This window comes from Mustela nivalis (assembly GCF_964662115.1).
Source record: "Mustela nivalis genome assembly, chromosome: 18".
In the NCBI taxonomy this organism is placed as follows: domain Eukaryota; kingdom Metazoa; phylum Chordata; class Mammalia; order Carnivora; family Mustelidae; genus Mustela; species Mustela nivalis.
Window position 1 is genome coordinate 31833421 of NC_139037.1, and position 15611 is coordinate 31849031.

General features: G+C 39.5%; 1 protein-coding gene across 17 annotated transcripts in view; it reads right to left on the bottom strand.

Moving 5' to 3' along the window:
• Positions 1-14902, bottom strand: part of CYLD (CYLD lysine 63 deubiquitinase) — a 69147-nt gene extending 54245 nt beyond the window's left edge. For 2 of the 17 annotated variants that reach the window (XM_082711332.1, XM_082711330.1), the window contains exons 1-4: positions 14634-14735; positions 13932-14012; positions 6116-6418; positions 3558-3663 (exon numbers count right to left, since the gene is read on the bottom strand). In XM_082711332.1, coding sequence (XP_082567458.1) covers positions 3558-3663; positions 6116-6256 — 247 coding nt within the window. In that variant the 5' untranslated portion in view covers positions 6257-6418; positions 13932-14012; positions 14634-14735. Of the gene's footprint in view, positions 1-3557; positions 3664-6115; positions 6419-7632; positions 8285-8719; positions 8869-13931; positions 14013-14541 lie in introns of all 17 variants that reach the window. The other 15 variants (XM_082711317.1, XM_082711321.1, XM_082711329.1 and 12 more) reach the window with 15 other exon arrangements.
• Positions 14903-15611: the final 709 nt, after the last annotated feature.

The window sequence follows — 15611 nt, forward strand, 5'->3', positions numbered from 1 at the left end:
ATACAAGTTACCAGAGGCTGAGAGAAGGGAGGAATGCGGAGTGATTTCTTAATGGGTATAGAGTTTCTGGTTGAGATGATGAAAAAGGTCTTGAAATAGATAGTGGTGATGGTTTCACATCACAGTAAATGTATTTAATGTCACTGAACTGTACACCTATAAATGCTTAAAATGGTAAATACTGTTACGTTAATCTTACCACAATTTTTAAAAATGAGGATAACCAGGCAAAAAGGACTAAGGACAAATGAGAGTTCCAAGAAGAGAACATTTGCATCTCATATCACAAAAGTGTTTACTTCCTTAACACATAAAAAGGAAACTGGAAAAAAAACAATAATCCAATTTTTAACAAGACAAAGGTATACAGTTCAGAGAAAATTACAAATTGCCCTTAATCATATGAAAGATGCTTCACCTCATTCATAAGAGAAATGGAAATTTAAACCATACTGAAACATACTTTTCACCTCTCAGACTAGAAGAAAAATTTAACAACATAGTCCCATGTCAAGTATATTAAAAAAGTCACTCTCCTACTCTACCTGATAAGAATATAAATTGTTGGGGCCCCTGGGTGGCTCAATGGGTTAAAGCCTCTGCCTTCGGCTCAAGTCATGATCCCAGAGTTCTGGGATCGAGTCCCACATCAGGCTCTCTGCTCAGCGGGGAACCTGCTTCCCCCTCCTCTCTCTCTGCCTGCCTCTTTGCCTACTTGTGATCTCTGTCAAATAAATAATTCAAATCTTAAAAAAAAAGAATATAAATTATTATTATATACACTACTTAAGACAATTTAATAATATTTAGAAAAATACAAATGCATGGACCTTTTCACCAAGCAACCCCACTTCTGGGAATCTGTCCTATCGATTTGCTAGCACATGTGGGAAACATACATGGACAAGGTTATCACAGCATTATCTGTAATAGTAAAAAGTTAGACACAATCCAAACATATATCAGTACGAATCTGGTTAAATAAATATAATGGAAAATTATGCACTGTAAAAAAAAAAAAAAAAAACAACAGTAAAAGCACTTCTCTACTCAGATAAACAAAGAACTCCAAGACATAAATTTAAGAGAATAAAACAAGGTACAGAATAGTGTAAATAGGGCGCCTGGGTGGCTCAGTGGGTTAAGCGACTGCCTTCGGCTCAGGTCATGATCTCAGAGTCCTGGGATCCAGCCCGGCATCAGGCTCTCTGCGTAGCAGGGAGCCCACTTCCTCCTCTCTCTCTCTCTCTCTCTCTCTCTCTGCCTGCCTCTCTGTCTACTTGTGATCTCTCTCTGTCAAATAAATAAATAAAATCTTAAAAAAAAAAAAGAATAGTGTAAATAGTATTTTTTATATAAAAATGGAAGGGAAATATGTATGTTGTATAAAGAAATTCTGGAAAGATACACAAGAAAATAATACAAATAGCAGTGGGAGGCAGGGGATGGAGTAAGGAGGCAACAGAAGTGGAGGGACAGAATGGAAATGAGATATTTTACTGTACTTCTTATTATTCTGCTTTGAGATATAGAAATGTTTTTCTTATTATAAGTTATTTTAATGACTTCATAAGGGTTTCTAAGTCAAAGATATATGCATTAGTCAACTCAAATGACACAACATGCATTTCATTACATTTATGCCTTTTATCTCAAAGGAAAAAACCCTAAACTTTTCTCTAGTTAATTATAAGCGTGAAGTTTTTAAAGAGGAAGTATACTGATGTCTGTAACTTACTCTGAAATGCTTACAAAAATAAGATAGATCAGTGCATGGATAGAGGGATGGATACATGAGAAAGTAAGTACAATAAAACGTTCACTGTAGAATCTTGGTGGCAGGTATAGGAATGTTCCGTCTAAAATTCAAGAAAAGCCAAGTATGGCAGACTTTTACAAACCAAAATCAAAATAAATCTATTATTTGGATCCTATACATCCAAATATATTAATGTACTCTGGCTGTAAAACTAAAAGCTGTAGTAGAAAGCATTTCCCAACTCAACGAAAGCAAGCATTTATTATTTGCCAAGCCAATGGGGAACAGGAAGGGCAAACAGGACAGACTTGAAGGAATCCTAAGGATCATCTAGCATTAGCCCCTTCGTTTTTACAAAAAAGATACTGAGGACCTGAAATGACCTGTGGGGAACTCAAAAGTGTTCTGTGTCAAATTTAGGAAGGGAAAAACAATGGCAGCAGAAAAATCATTTTTTTTTCAGCTATAATCCCTGCTATAGTAAAATTCAGCTTTTATAGAATTAGAGACAAAATATATTTCCATGGAAACAATATTCCCAAGTATCCATGAGAGGCTGAGAAGTATGCTTTTCTATGCAAGACTTCACATCCGAAGTGTACACACAGGATGTGGGGTGAGAGGGTACTAAAAAGCAGAGCTTTACAATCAGATGGGCCTGGATTTGAATTCTGGCTCTACCACTTACTGGATCCTAGCCAGTCTTAGCCCTAGCTAAGCCCTAGCTTTTGATCAGCAAAATGGGAATGATTAAGACCCTATAAATGTGTCAGGAATGTAAAGAAGTACAAGTCATCTAATTCATGGATTCATATATTGGTGGCTACTGAACGTAGGCTTTCTAACATTTACTCATAATTGCATAATGCCCAATAAAAGGCACCACCTCTGAAAGCCTGTCAGTTTCATGAGTAACTTACTAGCAGCTGACTAGGCTGTAAATGGGATCCTACCAAGAGCAGAGGGAAGATGCTATTGATTTCACCATTAACAGGAATTTATTAACTGGTTGACAGCAGCTATTAGGTGCCCTATGTTTGAAGTAAAATAAAAGGTTGCTTGATGGTTTGGGTATTTTTTTTTTTAAAGATTTACTTATTTATCTGAGAGTGAAAGAGAGAGTATGAGCAGGAGGGGCAGAGGGAGAGAGAGAGAAAATCTCAAGCAGACTCATGCCAAGAACAGAGCCCAAGGCAGGGCTGCATCTCACCACCCTGAGATCATGGCCTGAGCCAAAACCAAGAGTCAGACACAATTGACTGCACCACCTAGGCTCTCCTTAACTTTTGTTTTTTTAAGGTGTAAAGATGAGTGATCTATTTCTGACTATATAGCCATGAAGCCTGATCAATTACACCATCTCAAAACTGAAGAAATCTCATAGGACCTCCAGCAAGAATCCTCTCCCCAGTAGATCAGATCACATTACATGACTAACTTCTGCCTAAAGCTCTTCTAGTTTAAACCAGCTTCTCACTCGCTATATTATCTGACCCTTCTAATGATCAGAAAGGGCCTTTTTCTCCCACTTAGAATAACCAGGTGATGAAAAGTTAATGATAATGTATAAATGCCAACCCACACCCACCTACTTTTGGAAATAAAAATCTGTAAGTGCCGTTTTCACTTGGGGGTAAGAAAGGATATTCTCTTCAGTAACAATTCCATAATATATAAAAAGTCCAGTTCCAAAAATGCATCTTGAAGCTTGTATTTACATTCTCATAACAATAAACAGCTTAGAAACCTTGCCTTGTATTAATATATATATAATATATAAAACACAAAGAAAACATACCTGGGATAATATCATTGATGTGCAAGAGAATTGTACTTTCAACACTTGCAAAACTACAAAGCTGCACTCCATCAAATCTGCCATCCCAATTGCCAATAGGATTATCCTGAAATCAAGTAATAGAATAAAGTTTTAAACTCTTCTCAATAAAACGTGAGTATGAACATCTACATTCTCCAGAAAAGGATCTCCCAAAATATTTTACCCTGGCCAATTTTAACTATCTTTTCTAAAAGAAAAAAGAATATATCAGAAAGAATTGCCACAGTAATAAAGTTTTTGGTTTGTTTTTATTTGGTTTTTGTTTTCATTTTAGTAAAAATGAGATCCAAGAATAATCAAGTTATAGTAAGCTCATAGATGAGCAAGAAATGGAAAGTATTCATCATACTTTACAACACATGCTAGACTACATAACACCCATCTGCACGGGAAGACTGATTAATAATACATTGTTTCACTCAGAAATCTGCCTCCAATTAACCCTAGCTTGTTCTAATCACTCTTACACTCCCTGAGCACTTAAATATTCCATTTGAACCCCTGTATGCCCTTCTGTACACAGAAAATCTATTTTTTAATGTTCTTTTGACATTGTAGGGATACGCAAGAGTTCCCTCCGAAACAGATTTTTACATTTAATTCTTTTATATTCCAATTAGCACAAAGTAGTACAGTGCTGTTCACAGAGCTAGACTAAGAGATGGGCCAGTCAGACAAGTGCCCTGAGCACCAATGTATATATAACAACATGCTGTCACCAGAAATAGATGAAGAATACTGCGTTTGCCAGAACTTTCCTTTCAAGGATCATACTAGAGAGGGGGAATGTACAGTTGCACAGACCAAATGAAAGGCAGACAAAGGCAGTGGAGAAGCTGGTGGGGCAAAACTCTAGGCAGCCTGCTCCAAGAAAATAAGGTGATCCTCAGGACTGCCAGCTAAGGAAGGGGAAGGGCTACAGGGTTTTCGCCAAGTATGAGGTCCAAACGACCTGAAGCAAGGGAAACTAACCCCAATGACCAGTGGTTTCTTTCTCTAACCCTCCCCCCACCCAGCTCACAATCTCTTCTCCAAGTAAATATGAAAGGTGTGCTTTATCATTAGCTATCCTGAGGGACCCACACATTTTCCTCTGTCCCTAACTTTTCACATGGCAAACGTTCAGTAAATGTTTGTCTAAACAACATAGTACTGTTTGTCTAATGGATATCAAATGGCATTTCCTAGAATTTCCAAGCACCAGATAAACTGATGCTAAATATTCATACCTTACCAAACAATATGCCTGAGTAGATAAAAATAATCACAAAAAACATCGTGAGTACAAGAGTCTATTAGTCACGATCTCTCCTAACTCATTCTAGTGTTTAAAAATTCTGTTTGAGTTCGTTCTTTCTACCTAACAAACTCTTGTCCATAGTTCCAATCTACGATAAAAATGTTCTCAGATTCTTTCCTCTCCTTCTCTTCATGCCCACAGGTAACATTCAACTTGTCCTATTGGAATGTTTCCATTATGAACAAATAGGACTGTAAGGTAACATTAAAAATGACACAAAACAATAAACAAAAGGGCAAACACTGTAGGATCCCACTTATATGAGGTACCTAGAAAAGGCAAATTCACAGAGACATAAAGTGGAATCCTGGCTACCAGCAGATTACTAGCTGAGATGGGTAATGGGAGGTAGCATTTAATGTGGACAGAGTTCCAGTGTGGGATGATGAAAAGCTCTGAAGATGGGGGTGATGGCTGCACAGCACTGTGAATGTAATTAAATGCCATGCAACTATGAACTTAGAAATGGTGAAAATGGTAAATTGTATGTTACATATATTTTACCACCATGAAAAGAGATAACGAGAAACTCTAATCATCTTTTCCTCTAAAGCAATGTGCTCTTCCTCTACGCAGGTTATTTTCCATAACTGATGTTTACACTACTCATTAAAATCAGATCAGCCAATAAGATTTTGCAAAAATACTATAAAAAGAGAACCACAGATTAGCAGGGAGAGAAAACAACCTTTGCAAAAATAAAAGGCATCGGATAACACATTTGCGTGGGTTGGTTTTTTTTCTGTTTACTGGTCAGCTATCATAGAACAAATTTAAGGATTGAAACATGATTCCAGTTTATTCAAGTTGGAAAAAAGAGTAAGTGTAACTCTATATCTAGACTCCTGTCCCATCTCAATGTTCCTTTACCAAAGATAAATTAGAAGATGTTTTTTATTTTTTTTTTAAAGATTTTATTTATTTATTCGACAGAGAGAAATCACAAGTAGGCAGAGAGGCAGGCAGAGAGAGAGAGAGGAGGAAGCAGGCTCCCTGCTGAGCAGAGAGCCCGATGCGGGACTCGATCCCAGGACCCCGAGATCATGACCTGAGCCGAAGGCAGCGGCTTAACCACTGAGCCACCCAGGCGCCCAGAAGATGTTTTTTAAGTTACTCCATTAGTCCATTTTAAATATTCAGAATGCTTAATTTGTACCTAAAATTGGTCATAAAACTGACAGACCCACAAAGAGAATACACTCCAAAAGTTTCTTACCATGTCCACACCAACAAAATATCCTAAGCTTTCTTTTCCTGGCAAGACATCACAGAATATAACTGTGCCAGACTCTATAGTTTCTCCAAGCTTCAAAGAAACTCTAGAGTTTATTTCCAGAGGGGGAAGTTCCATCTGCATTGTGTCCCCTGGACCTGCAAAATCACTTTCCAATCCATTGTCATCATCTTCTAGGATTTCTAGCTTGTCCAACGCAACAAATACGCCACAGTCTTCATCACACTGAAAAAGCTGTTTCCCTTGATATATCCCATCAGTGAAACCTTGGCCACGACCTTCTTCCTAGTTTTCAAATGAGAGGGGAAAAAAAAATGATTGATAGATAAAGAGATGGAGGAAGATGACCCATAAGAAAAAAGATCCACTCTGGGGATTTCAGGGAAATCACTGGGAAAATTCTAAATGACACATACAAGAAATATAATTATTAGCAGCTGCTGTTGAACTGAGTGTCTAAGAAAGAATAAAGAGGAAGCTGTATCTGATGCTGAAATATAATTAATTAACTAATTAATTAAATTTAAAATCATAATTCCACTGTGAGAGAGCCTGGCTAGATTCTACACTGTGATTAGAACAATAATTTTGTCATAAAAAGAAAATTTTACTTTAAAAGAACAATAATATTAGCTCCATTTACTGAGTACTTACTATATATGCCCGACACCAGGCTGACTCTTGAATCAGCATATCACAAAAGCACCTCCGCTATCCAAAAACCAGGTACCTACTGGTTTCGCTATTTTACAGATGAGGAAGCAGATTTAGAGAAGTAGGTTGGATAAGTAACCTGGCAGCCCAGCTATTAAATAGCATAACTGGGATTCAAACCTCTGATTGCTTTACAATCACTGTTTTAAAAATTTAATCACTAAATAAGACATGAGATTCTATATGCAAGAATGTAAAAATGTAACTAATATTTAAGTTCTTGAGAATTAATATTAATTATGGAAATGTATCACAGAGTCCTTAGTTCTCTCTTTAGTAGAAATAAATTCCAAGATGATTTTCACATAATTATGAGGGACGACCAAACCACATTTAAGTAGTTGCACCTTACTTTTCTAAAATCTTATAGCTACTTTTCATTACTTAATAACACACACACTAAGAAAAACTGAGAAACCTACAGATGCTAATGTCACAAGATAATTAACAATTTGTGAGGTGAGTAATTCAATTATAACTGGTAGAGTTCATTTTAAACACAGACAATGTTAAAATTTCTAATATGTGAAAGCCTTGAATAGTTACATGACCGGTGTATTTCCTACTATAGTAGGTCATTTTATAAAAAGTTCTCAATGTATCATCTTTGCATCATCTCAATTTATCATTAGGAAATAAGTCCTAAGAATTATGAATATTAAAAATTACAGAAGATTTCTGGAAAACGTTTTTGTTGTATTTAAAGGGGAAAAAACAATACATGTGGGCATACAAATATACACAGAAACACACACACACCCACTAAAACGGTTTATCAAACTTACCAGTAATTCTACTCCAAAGAATATTCCCGACACTGTCCTCTCTGCTAATAAGGGTCCTCTGAAGCGCACAACTCCAGGAAATTTTTCTTCCCCAGATCTCAGCTGTACTTTCACAGGGCAGCCCACATCTATCTGGAGGCCTTTACTTAGTCTGTTTCTGTTCTTAAACAGGCTGAACCTCTCTTCACAATTGGTAATTGCCAAAAGCAACTCTGTGAACTTTTCATTTATTTCTACGACATCCTTTTCATCAACAAAGAGAACTGCATGTGGTTGCTCTAAAATTTTTAATCCAATCTGATTTTTCTTGCCTTTTGCCGAAGGAATCCTCGAGTGCCCCACAGAACGATCCTGGATATACTGTCCTATACTCCCCTTTGGTACCTTAAGGAGCTTTTGTGTTTGTTTGTCTGTGACACTGCATTCTTGAAGAAGCAAATAAAAAATCCGCTCTTCCCAGTAGGGTGAAGTTACTTTTTCTTGGCTCCATAAGCCTGAACTCATTGTGACATTAACTCCAAAATATTAACTCAAAAAAAATGGAACTACTAAGTTTGTAGTAAAACCGCAAAAGATAAATTCACTGGCAGTCCCAAAGCACGTTTTTAGCAATTTGGTGTCCATGCTGTAAAAAGACAGCAAAGCAAAATGCCTGGAGGACAAGCAAAGAGAAACTTTACACTTTATTCTACATGAGCTAAAATTAAGATTAAAGACTTCTTAAGATCTCATTCTATTAGTAAAAACACACACATAAATGAAATACTTTCAAATGTACCTAAAAAGGTTAAAAGACATACAGTACTTGTATCTACCATAATTTTGCATCTTTAATTAAGGAAAGCCAATTGTAAAGTATCTTCAAAGATAATACAACAGTGTTCGTTTCCAAGGCAATGAAATTTATGAAGTCAAATTTGAATAACAAATAACATACACATATTTAAATAGATTTTTTTAACTTTAAAAAATAGCATTTTTAATAGATCCTGCCTAACTTAAATGAATAAGCTTGTATTTTGGCAGAACACACATAAATCAAAAAGGCTGTTATTTCTCTACACAGTTTAAGTAAAAAGTTACCCACCCTAATTATTATGATAAACTTCTTTTATCAAAAAAATGATGAATCATATTCTGAAAGCTTAACCATGATTCGTTTATCTGTTGCATATTTCAATAATGGATAATTTATTTGCTCTCCAATTTCATTTCCTTCATCATGCACATTTTGCCCTTAGATAAGCAGATGTTAATCACATTAATCAGAGCCATCATTTAATTTCTCAAAATCTCAAATAGTTTAAATCTGATTATAGTAAAGATGTCTTTAAAAATCAATTCTGTAGCCACTAAAACTTGGACTACATAACAAGGAATAAAACTGTAATACAGTAACAAATATCGAACTTTTTATACCACAATTTTTAACTATGTCATCCTTGAAACAAATACAAAAAGATCATTACTTTTTCAGTTTCAAATTTTCATCTAAAACTTTTACAATACTAATCTTTCACAATTAAAATAACCTTCTCAACCCTACTTTAACTGATGGTTAAAAATGATACAATTTCATCAAATCAAATTAAGATTAAATTAATTATCTTACTGAAAAAATTTTTTATGTATTCTGGGTCACATGAGTGTGGCCATTTGGTTTCTAAATACAGTTACTCATTCCATCCTTCTTTTTGGGGAGGGGGGCAAGGAGGGGTAGAAGGAGAGGGAGAGAGAGAGAATCTAAAGCAGGCTCCATGCCTAGCAGAGCCCGATGCAGGGCTCAATCTCATAACCCTGAGATCATGACCTGAGCTGAAATTAGGAGTCAGATGCTTTACCAACTAAGCCACCCAGGTGCCCCTCCATCCTTCTTTGAGGTAGAAGTATCCATTTCATTCCATTTCACACCAGCAGTTGAGAGCACTACCATATTTATCTATTTTATTCTTGGAATTTAGAAATAAATACTCCTAAAACTAAAGAACCACATTTTGAGTTTAATATTTGAACTTAATGATAAATAATCTGGCAAATCTATACGTGGACTGCGTCCTTAGATAATGATGTACTCTAGAATTGGTCAAGTGCTTTTAAAAGTCTGTCCCCCCACAACCCAGAATGAGACATGCAAGTTACCTGAGACAGGATGAAAAGTTTGGCATCTCTTTAAAACAACATTATTGAAATATCGTGTAACACTTAGTAAAGGCAGGGGAAGAGCTGGTGTAAAGTGGTTCTCGCTCTCTTGCTCTTTTCCCCCCCTTCTTTATAATGTGTTTGTCTTAATTCCACTTGAGGGCACTGTCTACTTCAGCAGGAACAGAATCAATTTATATTTGCCACTTACATAAAACACCTGTGGAAATCCCTATCTTGGCACCATCATAAACCCCGAAATCCCTCACTGAAAGCTACCCAGAGACCTAAACCCTCAATTTGGCTGTATTCCTTTAAAGCGCCAAAATGATTGATTTGTTATTTCTGACTTAAAATTCTTCTCAAATGCCAACAAGTGTTCTTTTCTTGAATCCTCAAATTATCAATATGAATATAAGCTCTCATGTACTCTCAAGACGCAAAGATGTTTGTGACTTTGTTAAAAGGCTTGACGTTATCTGAGTTTCTGGGTCTGCTTTCTACAGATTTATAGTCTCTGATTTTCCCTTGCAATCAGCCATTTTCTGTGGTTTCCTACAGGGTACATTTGACTCATTCTGTGGCCTTGTTGCTTTCTACCTTACTCCTTCTAACCAGTTCTGAGAAGCCAGGGGATGAATAAACAAAATAACTGAAAGAGGTATACATAAATTCTGAACAGCCTTCCAGGAGTGAAGCACAGAGGCCTGGCTCCATGGACAGGGTCTGGGTTACTCCCAGAAGGCTGAGATGGTCACAAAGAAATTTCTGAAAAAGGGAGTTGTTTTGTTCTCTTTATAAATGTATTTAAATATTTTTGGCCAAAAATTGCTTTTCAAGTATGGTAATTCTCTTTAGAAAAGAAATTACTTTTTAAAATTCCTAAAAATTATATCTTCAAATAATAGGAACATCCCTGAATCTTAATATTGTATGCCCATGATATCTACTCCATTGGATCCCCAGCTTAACAAGTCATGTCATGATGGAAAACAAAACCAGTGGGTAAAGAAATATGACCAAGATGAAATTAAATTACTGTATGTAATGCATTAGGACGCTATGGTTTATATGAATTTGGTTACAGAAGTGTTTTTTGCTAATCGTTTAAGAAACAGTCCACAGTAAAATTTAATATAACTCCTTTGGATTATAAAAAAAGGTGGAAGGCAATTTACCAATCATTATTAAGAACCATCTTTTACAGCGAACACACGGGAGCAGCTTTCCTCTAACCTGCATTAGCGGAAGGGGGAGAGGCCTTCACCTTAATAAGCGCAGGGGTCATGTCAGACTACTGGAGCAGCAAGAGCAAAAGTTTATAAAACATGTAAAAAGCATTATCCAAAAATAAAAAGGCTGTGGTCTTTCCTCTTTTAAAGAAAGCACACATTAAGAGAGAATAACTTCGGAATTACCATGTTAAACAGTGATTCTCTTCATTGCAACTGATAGTTTGAGAAAGGTGAATGGAGAATTTTACAACCCCAGAGCTATACAAGATAATAAATTTAATGGTAGTGAATATCTCAATATACTGCCATTACAGCAGAAATAGGTTAATAAAGGGACTTTCTTCCATTGCAGAAATGAGTAGAATGACAACGTTCTTTCACTGGATATGCACGACAGTTAGACTGAGTCTTAAGAACCCCAAGCAGTAAAATCTAAAGACGACATGGGAAAAATTCAAAAGCCATTGTCAACAAGTTCTTTATCAAGGTTTCTCAGTTTGTTTAGTATTTTTGTGCACTCAGCACAGTGTTAGATGCTGAGAAGTATGGCATTTTTAAGGTATGATAAGTGCCCTACTTTATGTTCTCTTACTACCTTTCAGGTCTAATTGGTTTAAAATTGCCTCTAATTACACTTTGAATGTAAATATACCACAAGTGATTCATCTAAATGCCTTCACTTTTTTCAGGCTGGAAAACTGAGTGATTATGAATATCCTGATCATTAATCTAAGTACTGAATGAAAATTACCAAAGAGGTGGAATGCAATGATATATTTAACCCTAAACCATATTGAACAGAAGAAGGCCTTTCCTTTGACAACATTTGAGATGAGGGACTGGTTTCACAAAGACTTGAAAGTATATCTGGTTATCTGAGCTTGTTGAGGGTCTAGATTCTGAACAAAGGAGAGTTTAACTGTATTAAAATAAAGCCATTAAACCAAGACACAAATACTTATCAGTTTCCTATCAATGCAATGAAAAGATGGTCAAGAAATGTGTTTTATACAAAAATATTAAAGGTCAGAATTACCACTTTCTAAAAGATAATATACAGTACACACAAACAGCATTAGCTACATACAACTGACAATCGTTATCTAGAAAGTACAATGTCTTTTTAATTCCCAAGCTATCAGGTTATACTGCTCAAAGAACCTCACTAGAGAAAACAAAGAAAGATCTAATTCAAGAACGTTTTTGCATCTTCTCAAATATCCCAACTAAAAACCACAGAAGACTATCTAAATCAGAATAAAACTTACAGTACGAAAATACTGCCCCCAATTATAAGTGGCAAAGAGACAGAAGGTCAGCGTGAATGCCAAGGAAAGAAGACACACAGGTCTTTTTCCAAAAGCTTCTAGATAGCTAGAATAATCACCATTTTAAGGAAGAATCTCTCTCACTAAAAGAATAACTTGTTCTACCACTAAACAGCTAAAAACAGAAAAACAGAGATTCCATGACCAGAAAAGAGTCAGCTTTATCTTTCCACACCTACTATGTCCCAAGTGCGCAAGTATTCCATTCCTAAAACAAGCGGGATTTATAACGTTAAAAAAAAGAGTCTGGCTCCGGTATCTGCATGTATATTCACGGCAGAACAGGGAACCCCGCAGTCTCCCTAGAGTTAAGCCCTGCCACTACACTTCCAAACTGGGAACTCCCACAAGTCCTTCATCTTCGTATTCCTAGTGCCAAACCACTGCCTAACATGTAAGGGGCATTCAGTACGTGTAAAATGAACGAATGATCTGGTTAACTCGGGTGATAAAAGTGAAAGCCAAAAGTCCATTTCCTCATCCTAATTGTTTAAGTGATTAAAAGCTTATCTTCCAGCTTAAAAAGGAAATATATACATATATACATAAAACTTCGAATAAATGAAGTCACAGTTAATGTTTACCCCCACTGCATTGCTACACACATGAGAAAAACAAGAGAAATTTCACAATTACAAAAACAAGTTGTTGTGAGGTTCCTCTGAAGCTGGTTTCCTAGGTCTTCACACCATGTGTGATGCCTATAAATTCTGTGTAACCCGGGAAAATACCTTGACAAATCTAAGAAGAAACTGTGGAAATCAGAAACAAAAATACTCATCATTCGATGAATAGGATAATTACTCCTTTCTCTCTTCTTATGATAAGGACTTTGCCAAGTCAAGCGAAATCACAGGTCAGGCATGTCGGACCATAAGAAATCACTGCTGCTGAATGTGTGCTTTATATAATAGTGCCCTAGTCTTAATCAGCTTTCCACAAAAGTTGCCATCCACAGGAAGGCTTCTTCAGGGGAATACTATAACATTTCGCAGCAGACCCTCGGAGAACGTTCTGGGTGATAACATTCAACAGCACACGAACGTCCACAAGTATTCCCAGCCAACGTTTTCTCCTAATACTGTTCTAGTTCCAATCCACCCACCACGCAGTGGGGAATTGGCAGCCTAATCCTCAGGGCCATTCAGTCTACTTGGGGCGTGAGGGGGTGTGCAGAAAACCAACCCTTGAATGAACACCCTCCCTCAAAGGCCCGGATTCTTCTCGGGGAGCCAACGACTGCCAAAGGAACAATCTTATTAAGATCTCTATTAGCCCGAATTCAAAAGCAAGGTAAGGAATGCTTCTTCGCTGAGCTAAGGATACAACTTTCCAGGGAGAACTGGGGAAAGAGGATGGCGGCGGGGGTGGTGGGCGCCGAGAGACTGAAAGGCTCGGTGGCTGAAAGATGACAACCATCCTAAAACATGCAAATGCCACAGGGTGGAATAGAAAAGATGCCAAGTACATGAATAACCGGGCAGCTGACCCAGCTGAGAAACCAATCCAGGAACACTCTCTTCTGTCAAGACTTCCTGATCTCCCCACGGATCGTTAACACGATGAACAAGGAAAACCGGAGGACGGAAAAGAATACCTTGTTTCGACAGAGCACACCTTTCAACTCAACAACTCCAGGTTGTGGTGGAGCACCATCCTCACCCTGGAAAGGGGGAAACTGAAAGAAAAAGCAGAACACGCCATTAACGAGGCCAGAACCCTGACAGCTCCTCCTGGACAGGAGCCACAAACACCCCGCAAAGCGACCGATCGATACGCCCCTGGGCTACGAGAGAGAAGATATTACAGCCCAGGCCAACAGGGGAGGCCCGTGCCTCAGTTTCCCCATCTGTACATGGGGGCCGGCGGAGAAGACGGGTCTCCTGCGCGGCTCCCACCCCGAGTCCTCCGTCTTCCGGAGGTCCCGGCGGCGGCGGCGACCACGCTCCCACCGCTCCGGAGCCCTCTCAGGAAGCCCGGGGTGGGGGGTTGGGGGGATGCCCCGGGGGTGGGGAAGCTCGGGCTGACGTCAGCGGGCTAAGCACCCCGCGGGCCTGGCCGGCTCCCGGCCAGGGCAACTAACGGGCCGGCGCCGAGGGCCCGACGGCCGCGGCGGCGGCCGAAGGCGCCCCGAGGCCGGGAAGGGACGCCCGAGAGGACCCAGCCGCCCGCTTCTCGCCGCTTCAGTCGCCCGCTCACTCACTCACCTCCGGCAGCCGGGCGTCGCCCCTGCCCCAGTCTCGCTAGCCCTCGTCCCAGTCCGGCCCCGGCGCCCCACACCCACCGCCTTAATATTTACCTCCGACGCGCGGCCCGGGCGCAGCCGAACCTGCTACCTGGGCCCGCCCCCACCTGCCCCGCCTCCGAGCCTCCCGGGGCGGGAGGTGGAGAGAGAGAGAGAGAGAGTGGGAGCGGGGGCGAGGGGCAACCGCCGAACTGACCAATCGCAGCCCGAGATGCGTTCCTGTGCACGCTCTGATTGGGCATCCCTGTGACAGACCTTCCTCCAATGGCTGCCGGCCCGGAGCTGGCTGAAGGGACTTTCCGCTCCGTCAAGCTCGGTCGAGCAAAAGGGAAAGCGGAGGGAAGGGAAGGAGGAGCGGGGGAGGTGGGCGGGGAGCTCTGGCTGATTGGGCAAGAGGCTGCGGATTCCGCGTCACCATTGGTAGACACCGGAGCCGGGGCGGGGCGCCGTGCTACTCCCGGCTCCACCTCCCAGGCCCCGGTCCTGGCGCTTGACTTAGCTGTCAAAACTCCTGCAGGGAGTTTGGGTCTGGGGTGACTCGAGCTGGGAATAGGATTTCAAGATTCCATGAAAAAGCAAAGCGTTAGAATCAGACTTAAATGTGAATGCTTTGCGCTTTTAATTAGTAACCTCTTGACGTGAGAATCTCACGACCACGCTAAGCCTCAGTATCCCCAACTGTAAAATGGAGAGAACCTTCATCACCTGTCCTACAGAACCGCTGTGAAACCCTGTAGGTAAAGTTTTCCGATACACAGCAGGAGCTCAGTCGTTTTGAATCTCTTCTCCTCCCTCAGATTCTGCCCGGGACCTCTGCTGCTTCGAAACCTCTGTCGCCACCTATCCCAGTTTGAAGGGAGGTCTCCCTAGGGTGGCGAAGAAGGGATTTCCACGCTGCCTCACTCAGCTCTGCACCCCTGGCCAGCAGCCAGGACTTGGGGTGTAGTTAAGGATCCTTCAATTAGAAGGGAGGTTTCTGATTCCCAAAAGTGCTCAAAATATTTAAGGAAGTGCTTTTTATAATCAGTCCCA